At 34.8% G+C, this 12,330-nt stretch overlaps 1 protein-coding gene across 1 annotated transcript; it reads right to left on the minus strand.

The window, feature by feature from the left end:
• Positions 1 to 1,577: 1,577 nt before the first annotated feature.
• On the minus strand, positions 1,578 to 8,282 carry LOC107792641 (uncharacterized). Its single transcript, XM_075238599.1, has 4 exons — positions 8,016 to 8,282; positions 7,059 to 7,408; positions 4,997 to 6,977; positions 1,578 to 1,841 (listed from the first exon to the last, which is right to left on the minus strand). The coding sequence occupies exons 2-3, from the start codon at positions 7,403 to 7,405 to the stop codon at positions 5,006 to 5,008; spliced, it is 2,319 nt and encodes a 772-aa protein (XP_075094700.1). The 5' UTR covers positions 7,406 to 7,408; positions 8,016 to 8,282; the 3' UTR covers positions 1,578 to 1,841; positions 4,997 to 5,005.
• Positions 8,283 to 12,330: the final 4,048 nt, after the last annotated feature.

Genomic DNA, 12,330 nt, shown 5'->3' on the forward strand with positions numbered 1-12,330 from the left:
ATAAAAAAAAATATATTGAATTAACACATAAAATATACAAAAAATATACATAAAAAATACATCTTCAATTAAGATGACACTTGAAAATGTGAAATATACATAAAAAAATATATATCTTAAATTTAAAAATATATATTAAAAAAATACATCCTGAATTAAAATGACACTTGACATATAAAATATATTTAAAATATACATTAAAAATACATCTTAAAATAAGATATCACTTCACAAATAAATATACAAAAATTATATACATAAAAATATATTTTGAATTAAAGTAATAATTGATATACAAAATATAAAAGACGTATAAATCAATACATCTTGAATTTAGGTGGCATTCACATATGCATCAGATTTTAAAAAATGGAGTGAAGAAGATGAATGTTGGGCTTTATTTTTGTAATATGCTAATAATGAAAAAAAAAGTACTATTTATGGAATGAAGAATAAATGATGCTATTTTTTTAAATAATAGTTAAAAATGATCAAGTGTGTAAAAAACTCTAAAAAGAATACAAAGTAATTTCAAACATGGAGTAATTATGACAAGTACTATTTACAAGATGAATTATGACAATACATCAATATTGCTTGTACATAATCTTGCACATGTCACAGCGAACAAATTAAATATCTTGTGATCATTTCATAATTTTAGCAATTACCAGTTATCTGTTTTTTTCTAGTTCTTGGGCATTATAGTCAGAGAAATAAAACGGAAGAAAAAGAGGGTTGTCGAGGGAGGAGAGCCAGGGAAGAGGCAGTGCATAGAATGGGCAAGCAAAAATTGCACATCTCATGCTCTACCTCGTCCCTGTCTATCCTCTCCATCTTCGTTATTCCACACCATATTTTACCTCAAAATAGAGACTCCCTTTGCCAGTGCCCTTTACCTCAATAGAGACTCTCTTTGCCAGTGCTTTTCATAGTAGAACAAATGGTTAATGCAATGGCTGCTTTATTAAGGAGTAAAGAAAGGCAAGATATAGTCATAGTACAAGTGTTAGTACTACTAAGGAGTACAGACATACGACTTCTCTGTTTCTAAGTTTCAATTATATGCCTCATTGTACTGCAGATTTCGGGTTGTAGTACAAAAAGCAAAGTTTGCCTAAAACTAAAAGCTACTTCTAGATAAAAGGTCCTTTAAAATAATACATAGTTTATTACGATTACAACTCAAGAAAACAATGCAGAAAATCTTCTTTTTTTGATAAAAAAGACGTGAAGGTAATCTACCAAGAGAATGAACAGAAATTAGTTTTTTTAATAGGGTCATGGGATATCTCGATCATTTTCCCTTCCTTTCTTTGCGTCATTGATAAGGAACCTTTACGTAAGACAAGCTACTTTATCTATTTATCAACTAGCATGGTTGGACCAACCTCTAGTCCAGAACAAGTAGCAACTGAATTTTTGGTAACTAACAACTTAGAAATCATGTCAAATCCGATGATCACTTTTGTTGTTCCGATACCGCAAAGGTATTTGATGATGACACAGCAAAATGCCTATATATTTCGGGTTCGCTTATTGAACAAGTACCACAAACAGAAAATCAGTTGAAGGACTGCTCTTTAAGTTTCACGACCAGAAGTCGCGTTTTTCATCACTAAAAAGGTGACAACCTGAATGTAGAATTCACCACATTTACATTAGAAGTATAGAACAGAGGGAGACTAACAAGAGAATCAAATATCCTCGTTTATGAGTCACTAACATTATTCTCAAATAACTAAGTAACTACCAAGAACCTTAAGTTAGAAGTACAGATTGGAAGAATGATCAAGAAAAGGTATCTTCCTCCCAAAGCTGGACCACTTTTGTCCATTGACCTGACAGCAGAAGGAAAAGAAGTTCATTGAGAAGCATAATCAATCTTGCCACTCCCAAATGAGACTTTTCCGCACAGATATACTATAGAAAAGCCAAATGAAGAACCACAATTTTCAATTGCTAAGCATCTGAGATATACAACCAAAAACAAGTCCAAAATGACATCCCAATACTGGAAGCACAAGGATATACAAGAAACAGCTACCAAACGACTGCAATGCACTACTATGTTACACAGTTATACTGTATGGTTTACCCAGGTCTGGAGATATGGTTTCGTTTGACTTCCATATCAAACTTATAGTGCAAGGAAAAGACATTAAATTAATTGTGAAAGCTACTATAAAAAATGCTTGATAGAGGAAAACGTCACATTCCATTCTATCAACTCGTGATTTATTAGAAAGTCAAATCAGAAACTCTTAAACAAACTTTCAAGTTCATGAGATTAGTTGAGTGGTCCCAGTTGGAGATGGGTAACAATTTATCCTAAAATGTTGAATGCGGGTCTAAATTACAAAGCATCCTAAAATGGAAAAGGCACTCAATGGATATGTGATGGATTTACCTTGGGGGCTGGGGGCAATAAATCCTAATAATTTTGAACTATCTTACCACACTAGTACTTTCACACATTGAGAACCTTCTTCATTAACTTACTGAAAACACATTATATGTGCTTTACCATAAGCAAGTTCATAATTACTCATGCTAGCTTATTCAGTGAATGAACAAAAACGAAAGACTTTAACTCTCAGATCAGCTTCCTAATCAAAGTAATATCACCTCATGCCTCTCCAGAATCAGTTTCCTTACTGAAGAAAGTCATCTTCCATCTGAATCTTTTCATTGCCGGCAGCTAGTCACTACTATCTCAGGCTTTACACAAGAACTAACAAAACAATTTGAACACGCTGTTGCAGATAAACTTCACCTAACATTCAACATTGAATAGCTTTTTTCTTTTTAAGATACATTATCTGTTTAGCTGTTCCTTCAATTTTCACCCTAACTTCGCTCATCTTTGCTGTTGCCAATGGACTACTTCAATTATGCTGATAAATTTTTTCCTTTTGACAATAAATTTCAATTTATTTATCGACTATATAGGAAAGGTGATGTGATCATAAAAGGAAAAACCTTCTTAGTTCTTAAAGTTTTCAGCACCCACCCCCACCCCCCAAATCCAGCAAACCCCAAAGGGTGATGGTCATGTGTCTTAATAACAGATGACCCAAACAAGAAATAACTCACATTTGAGGCACATGCATATTTTTAAATCAAAGTTTACTAGTTAGATATTTGACCAATATACAATTTTTTTAAAAAAGAATAAAATATGAGATAAAGACTGTTTTTAAATGGAAAAAGTGCAAAAAAGCGAAAAGGCCCATAGGGCTATTTCGACATCCAATTTACAATAATGCTGATACAATTCCAACTCCTTCCTTCCCGCCTGAGTCAAGGGTCTATCGACAACAACCTATTTACCCTCCCAAGGTAGGGGAGTAAGGTCTGCATACACACTACCCTCCCCAGACCCCACTTGTGGGACTTCACTGGGTTGATGTTGTTGTTACAATTCCAACTCCTCAAAGTTGAGATTCAAAAAATAAATTGTTTCTCATTGGAATCACCTTGTAAGTCATTCTTAGAATGTACATTTATCTTAAGTGCATGGCTTCGCCCACAAAGCGATGACCCCTTGCTTTTCGTCGTTTTATCGCTTTAAGCAACAAAGCAATGGCCTTTAATAACACAGGATAATAGAATAATAATAAGGTTAGTAGAGAGTTCCTTCGGCATTTTTTAAGTTAGGAATGAAAATATCAAAATATAGCGGCAAAGTCGGGTTTAGACTTCTATAAGACTGACCACATAGTTTCGCCCATGCAGCGATGACCCCTCGCTTTTCATCGTTTCTATTGCTTTAAGCAACAAAGCAATGGCCTTAATAACACTGGATAGTGGAATAAATAATGAGGTTAGAAGAGAGTTCCGATGGAAGTTAGGCAAAATCGGGTTTAGACTTCTATAAGACTGACCACATAGTTACTCTATGGTGTTTGAGCTTTATTAGTAGTGGTACAATAATCGTAGATATCGTTCGCAAGCAAGCCACCTACTCTCTCTCTCTCTCTCTCTCTCTCTCTCTCTCTCTCTATATATATATATATATATATATATATATATATATATATATATATATATATATATATATATATATATATATGTGTAAGCCACCTACCCATTCCTCACGTGCCTCTCTCTCTCTATATATATATTTATTTAATTATAAATTCAAATTTTCCCCAATGCATCTCAATCTCCTATTTATCTTGTCCAAATGCTTATATTTTCATTGGACGCCATTTCTTCCAATTTGTTCACTTCTTAACAGCAAGATGTCTCAACAATTTGAGACCATCTGAATGCAAGTGATGTAACTGTTGTGAAGGGCACAGTAAACGAGGATCAGCCTGGTAAAATTTATCCATGAGATCCAACATAAAAAATAAACAAATACTACAATTTCAAGGTTAATTCATACTCAATCATCAAGGTCACCCACAAATAATCTTTTTAGGTATATTGTCAAGCTAACTACAAGTACTTAATCTCATATATTGCGGCGACAAAAGATACATAATGACTGTATATATGCTCCAAGTTGTTCAGACTTCAGAGAAAATAAGATATTTTCTTGGGGAGAAAATGCAATGCCAGACCTCTACCATTTGGTCTTTCATTCTATTATTATATAAGTTATTGTATTGACTTGAGTCATTTTCCAAATCATTTACATACTGGATTGTCGAACTGAACCAAAATTCTAACCTATTGCATTGGCAACTTGTTAGGCAGCTTACACAAATAATACATGCGAATAGCAAATTAAAAAAAATTGTATACATGTATAAATAGATAACAGCACCAATCAACCCCCCACCCCACACACACACAACGACGCACAAGACAGAGGAAAAATAATAACAAAAAATATACGCAAATAATACAAGCGAATAGCAAATTAAAAAAAAAATTATACATGTATAAATAGATAACAGCACCAATTACCCCCCCCCCCCCACACACACACAACAACAACAACCCACAAGACAGGAAAAATAATAACAAAAAATAAAGTATATACCTATAGAGCTTAGCTTTCCAATAACACCTCTTTGCAAGTTGACTTATTGTGGCCTGTACCCTTGCATCTACTGCATTGGAGTTGACGCCTAGTTACTTCATGGGAACCCACCTTCTTAGTAGTTGGCCGCCCTGGTGGACGACGGGTGGGAGGAGGGTTTACTGTTACAGCAGCTTGAGAAGCATCCTTTTTTTTGGGCCTTTCTAAGCTTGGAATTGGATGTATTGACTCTGAATATGTTGATCTATAACTATCAGCAGTAAAGTATCTGGCACAATAGTCGTATGGATCACGGCCAAGGCAAACCATGACAGCTATTGCATGGCAACAAGGTAAACCAGTTAGCTGCCACCCTCTGCAACTACAATCGCAATGGTCAACATCAACAAATTCTATGGTATCCCCTCGTACCTCAAATTTGGTACCACTAGATGTCAACACTTGAAGAGAACTAATATTTAGGCTTTCCTTCTCTAGCCTTTCCTCCATAGATGGAGTTAGCCTTGTCACCCACTGATTGGACTCAGTCCGCCGGGTATAAATGAGCTCCATAATCTTACCTCTTATTGCATCAACCATCTGAGTGATTGGCAAGTCATGAGCATCTGATACCCAACCATAGAAAAGCTCTCCAAAGTTTGATGTCATGTGGTTATATCGCATCCCACGGAAGAAAGCATTTGCCCAATTATTAGGCTCACTTTGCATTACCCAGTTGTAAGCATCTACTGAAATACTTTTTATGCTATCAGCACACCTATGGAAGCCTTCAGGCTTTGATGCATAAGCTGCACCATAAAAATCCTCAACCAAAAGGCGTTTGACTTCATGAGAAAATTGGCCTCTCACATCTCTGATAAGTTGTTCAGAAAGATAGCGTAGACAGTAGCCATGAAAGACGTCCTCGCCCTGAAATATTTCAGCAATTGATTCTCTAAGCCCCTTCTCTCTATCTGCCACAAAAGTAATACCACGACACATTGACAATGCAGTTCTAAGCTGTAATAGGAACCAACTCCAGTTATCATCAGATTCTGCGTCTACTATGGCAAAAGCAACAGGAAAAACACCATCATTCCCATCAGCAGCTGTTGCTGCTAACAGAGTGCCTTGGTATTTAGACTTTAAGAATATACTATCAAGGAAAATCAGGGGCCTGCAGCCTTGTTCGAAGCCATAGAGTGAAGCATGAAATGATACAAATAGCCTATGAAAGCTTGAGTCATCCTTTGTAGTGAAAGTAGCAAGACTTCCAGGATTTGTCTCCATCACCTTTTCACAAAAAAATGGCAGCTGACTATATGCCTCCTTATACGAACCTTGAAGCTGCTCTTTAGCAATCTCTTTTCCACGCCATGCCTGGAAATAATTTAACTGGATGCCGTATTCCTTTTGTATGTCATTGACAATGTCCTTTGGCTTGTAATTCGGGAAAACTTTCAACTTCTCCTTTATAATACTAGCCACCCAACTCCTCGTTGCCTGATATCCATTAGTAACAACAGCCCCTTCACATGTATGTGTAGGATTCATTTTTTTAATGCAAATCAATTGGGTGGTTGACAATCTTGATGCATGAATTCTCCATGGACAGCCCTCTGCTTTGCATTTTACAGTAACTCGATGACTATCATTCTTCTTGTACTTGAAAGCAAATTGATTTGCAATAGCATATTTTCGCAATGTCTCACGAAATTCATGTACGCTATTAAACCTTTGACCCACACCAGTTATATCATTCTGCCACTGCTGAGCAGCTTTAGCATTCTTTTCGTCATAATTAGTGGCAACAAATGAAACAGGAACAGGCATTTCAGCTTCTATCCCAATTGAGTCGTCAATGTTGTTTGTATCACTTACAACATCAAAATTGGCATCAAGCAAGAGGCCAGGCTCGTTGGGGTCATCCACGATATCCTCCACGACACTCAGAGGAGCGTCAACAGGTATTGCCATTTCTGATAAAGTCGTTCGGCTTGACCTGCAACACAGTATATCCCTATATATTTCATCCTTTAAAAAGGGAGAATTCTACATATTTAGGCAGCAGCAAGGAATCTACCTACTGCCAGGCATGTTTGAGAAATCAGGATCAACAGCTTCTTCAGTCATCACATAGATCTCGGCAGAATCAGAGTCACCATGGAATTTGATCATGCGCTTAAGGTCTTTGTCATTGGAGATTGTTATAAGTGTCTTCCTGTTTCCAGGTAGAAAATATTTAACTGACATGGTAGCAAGGCTGAAGTTGAACATCTCAGCTACCTCCATCTTGAAATCATTATAGTTCATTTTGTCATCCATTTCCATAGCATGAGCATCTCCGCCTTTATACGAAAGGAAACCATCTTTATCAGTCTCAAATTCACCACCTGACTGACATATGGCTATAACTCGCTTCCCAGCCATGACCTAAAGCAACATTCACGAAACAAATATAAGATTAAACGCCAATTGCAAGCATCCGGCCACCAATAAAGCATTAAACTTTTGCTCCCAAAATATCTCAGAGAACCAAAAAGAAATTCAATCCCGAGGAAACAATAAGTCAATGAAAAGCCTTAACATTCAACAAACAAGTTCGAAAAGGGAAGTGATTCAGATCAACCGACAGCACAAGTGCCAATCTTAAATTTGTATAACCAAATCAAGGACCAAACATCTACAAATGCAGAAACTAAAACCCATAATTATCATCAGTATTTATGAAATATCTGCAGGTGAAGATTATTCAACCTTCAACAATACAAACAGTGTGCCATTTGGTGATGCTAAACCAGTCTTGAACTCCAAAAAGCTAGTAATTATTTCCCCAACATATGTTACAAGACAATCCAGATAAACACATAATACATAAATCAAACAAACCCAACATAATTGACAAGATTTCCCAAGATAAAACACACAAAAATTAACCACAGAATCAAAAACAAAAACCGAATTGAAAAATCACGGTAACAAACACAAAGCAAAACCCTAGCCAATAAACAAAGGGGTAGAAAACATGAAAAGACAGTACCTTTATGCCTGGGAGATGAAATCTTGAAGTGGGTATTCAAGAATGGCACAAAATTGTTACTATCTGCGAATTGGAAAAGGACAATAGAATGGGAACCTGGAATCTGCATAAAAAGGGGAATGAGGGATTTGGGGGGGAGTATAGTAGATAGAGGAGAGTGGTGATTTGATTTTTTGGGGGGGGGGGGGGGGGGTTGGATATTGTTATGAAAGATGACTATGTTAAGCGTAACAGTATAACAACGTGGCTACCTTCCACCATCCAATCATACTGCGTATCACTGAGGCCTACTTTTGTACTTTTGAGTTTGACCCAATACTCCACTCCCTCTCTTGCCAAAATTCCCATCTCCCAAATGGGCTTTGGTCTCTTTTGCCGCAAGGCCACACCATACATACCAAAGGCAAAACATTGTACATCTTTGCACTTTGCTTGCATTACTTTCAAGTGTATTATAACAATCGAACTCGAGAGTATAAAACTGGACTACGCTAAATGAATTGTTAACTGCTCCTAGTAGGAATGGGATATACTAACCTTTTATACCTAATTTTAGTTACTATTAGTACTACTTTATGTGAGTTTCACATGATTAGTTGATTTCATATATTCTGATTTTAAAGAGGTTTTGCGATAGGTCAATAGTTACTGAAAATAGTTATAATATCATAATCCTCTAAACTTTTGTCGCATTGATGAAGTAGCAAAGTAAAATAACATATGTGTTTTAAAACCTAAGAGGTTGGCTACAAGAATTTTGATGATGGAGTGAGAAGTTAGAAATAATGACTAAAGCAATAGATAGTTGTATAGCAAATTAGCAGCGACAAAAGATGGAGAAATCTTTGAAGTGTATTAAAGAGCCAATTGAAAAGTTAAGAAGGCAACAAGCAATTGTATCAAAACCTAAGGACACGGGAAGGGGAGATATGAATGCTAAAGCTACCATGATTAAGAGAAGAAAAGAAATAAATCATAACCTGAGTTATATGATATAGTTAAATAGTTTCACATTAAAGTTTTTGATATTTATACATAACTTATCATGTTAGATTAGTCTCTAACAAACATGTATAAATATGTTAGATGAGATATATTTTATATAAAGGAGTTTTTACCTATACTTCCAAACGAAACAAAAGGATATTATTCTCGAAATGTTGAAAACAAAAAGGGAAGCACTTGATGATGTATGATTGAGTCATGAGAAGGATTTCAATAACATATAAAAAAATTCTTTATCCAAATTGTTTGGGGCTGAAAATTCTCCTTATGGACTCTTCGCTCGATCTGTCGGTGTTCTAGCTATCCGAAAGAGGAGCAGCTACACTTCACCCCTCTTTTTATTTATTATTCTTTTATTTTTTTTAAATTGAGTTAAAAAATAAAAAAATATTCGAGTTAGTTATAAATTATGAACTAATGAACTAGCCCTTTTATTGGTTATTGGAACACTACCACTTACTAAAAAGCCCTATGGTCATGTTCTATTAGGAGGAATAAAATAAAAATAATCTTTCGGAGAGATGGTTGAGCCGTTGATGGCCCTCGTCTTGAAAACCGATATAGTTTAAACAAAGAACTATCGAGGGTTCGAATCCCTCTCTCTCCTTTTATGCTAATTGAATAGATTTTTTTCTTTAGTGATTTTGCCCAACCTGCTATCTGAAAGAAAAGGAAATGGCTTGGCTATTCTAACTAGTCAAGCCAAAAAAATAGATTAGATATAAATTAGATAAAATGAGTTGAAAAAAGAAGAAGGAATAATTAGGCTTTAAGATCAAACAATTCAATTGAATTGAGTATGATCGTACGTGTGATAGCATCTACTATACCAGGAATATTAATGAATCCGATTATTGCAATTGCACAAGATAGCCTTTTTTAGCTTCTAGGGTCTATTTCTTAGTTCAAGATTCCTCTTACTAACTAGAATCAAAGAATTAGTAGATTTGTTCCGCCCAAAATGGGAATGGGCAGCTTATTTAAGCAATTATGTGCTAGCATATTGTCCCGTTACAAAATTTCCTATGCTAAACGAACCAAGATTTTGTTATAATAATTCATCACAATAGCATTTTACTGAGCACAATAAGACGGAATATACAATTGCAAAAGCTACCCCGTGCTGAGAAAACCAAAAAGAAACATTGATATTATATAGAGGCGTGTGCTTGGACCCATGTTCATTAAAATTAATAATGTATCCTCCTGTTGGATACTATTATCGTTGAACTGTTTTGGGTGTTCAAAAGCAATAGAAGTCGAATTAAGGAGACGTTAATGTTGTTGTGGGATAGTGGTGGTTTTGGTGATGAAGATATGAGTAGTTTTTTGGTGTGGAGATAGAGAGCGGTGGAAGGGAAAGTTACTACTTACTAGTAGTACAATTACAAGGAGTGTGAATGAGATGTTCAGGTAAAGAGAAGAGGAAAGTACTACTTTTGTAGCCATTGTTTGCAAAAGCTAGCTAGTATACTTAGAGAGTACGTAGTTTTACTTTTACCGTCAATGTAGTTTGCTTATAGATAGAGGAGGCAACATCAGGCTTCCTTCGTTTCCCTTAGGGTTTGATATTTTTATTTTTTGTCTTGGATTAGGATTTAGTACTTCGTCATTTCCTTTTCGGATTCCTATTCCTAAAGACGTGTGAAACTAAATTTCCTAATTAAAATGGAGATGTTAATACTACAAGCCAACGGATCGGATTACCATCACTAAATTCAAACATGAACAAGTAAATTAGTTAATTATAGTTGATTCGTTTTATTTTTACGCGTCATCCATCCCAACACAATTGGAGAATCAAATAGTTTATTCTTTGATATAGTCAAATATATATATAATTACTTTTAGCAATATATTTTGATTTGTAACACTTCTATATATGGATGTTTCTAAATATATTATACTTCCAAAAAAAAAAAAGGGAAGCACTTCACGACGTGAGAAGGATTTAAGAAATATTACTACTAGTAGTATATCAAAAAGATTTCTTTATCTAAACTATTTGGGGCGGGTCAATGCTCCCAAATATTCCAAACTACCGGACCCATAATCACAAGCCGATACCCAAGTGAATGCATGGATGAAATTAAAAAGAGGGCAAGCAGTGTTTATTAATTAAAAATCAAGAGAATGCACAAGTAAATCGAAGACAATTAGCAGTTGCTAATTTTAAGCAATTAATGTGCTTGATTAAACAGGTATATATAAATGCTTAATTACAAAATTTCTAAGCTAAATGAACCATGATTTTGTTTTCATCCACAACAAAATGAACAAAGCATTAATGCTGTTGCCACAATGCACCAGCCCATTAGCAATACAAAGCCGATCATAGTTGCATAGATTCCTATAGTGAAAATCACACGGAGAAAAGCATAAAAAAAACTTGTCCGTTTTGCTCCGGTGACCATATGTTGCTGGTGATAATCACTCTCAAAATCATTACGAGCTGGAGCAATATTTTCGTCAACCTTCACTTTACGAGGTGATTGGAAATCTTTAAGCAGCGCTCATGTTTTGGTTCTTCATAGGAATTAGTTGAAGGAGTTAATAATGGTTGGTACTAAAATTGAAAGCAGTAATGGAGGTTCTCTAATGGTGCTCGAAGGTTCTCAAACAAAGACTAAAGAGTGAGTTTGAGACTGAGGTTAGATTAGTTGGGCTTATTGTCCGAAAAAGTAACGGATCAGGTTCTTTTTAGGGGAAAAAGCATAAATGTGCATAATTGAAGGAAAATTTTCATAAACTTATCACCAATAGCTATTTTACACACATGACAACTAAATAATTATATTTTTAACAGACACCTTTAAACCATGTACCTATAATCATGCACCCAATCCATTTATTTCCTTAATGAAAATATTCCCAGTACTTTTAAACATTTTTTCCCTATATTTTCTCTTGAAACCAATCCCTAACATATTTAAATGGTAATATGTTTTCCTTTTTTTTTATTGGAAACTAATTTATTCCATAACATATTTTCTATATTCCATACATGGATCTTTTTACTAGAAAAAAGTACATGCACCTTTTTATACAACATTATCTAGCGAAAGTATATATCTTTATATATATGAAAAAATAAAATACATATGTTTCAAGAAAAATGTAATGTATATTTGAGATATATATACATTATAAACCATATAATTTTATATCATGATTATACCAAAGAGTACTTTCTTATTAAAAAGATCAAAGGTATATTATTACCTTAGTATACACAATATTTCTCATTAAATGGTATATTCTTAAAAAAGTCACACAAGGTATATTCTTACATTAATATTTATATACATGG

Source organism: Nicotiana tabacum, chromosome 19, assembly GCF_000715075.1.
Source record: "Nicotiana tabacum cultivar K326 chromosome 19, ASM71507v2, whole genome shotgun sequence".
In the NCBI taxonomy this organism is placed as follows: domain Eukaryota; kingdom Viridiplantae; phylum Streptophyta; class Magnoliopsida; order Solanales; family Solanaceae; genus Nicotiana; species Nicotiana tabacum.

What these genes read in the sequence shown, in the direction of transcription:
- LOC107792641 (XM_075238599.1), bottom strand. Translation starts at nt 7,405, where the DNA reads ATGGCTGGGAAGCGAGTTATAGCCATATGTCAGTCAGGTGGTGAATTT. An exon ending in TCAAACATGCCTGGCAGTAG is followed by an intron (nt 6,978 to 7,058) that starts GTAGATTCCTTG and finishes ACTGTGTTGCAG; the next exon opens with GTCAAGCCGAACGACTTTAT.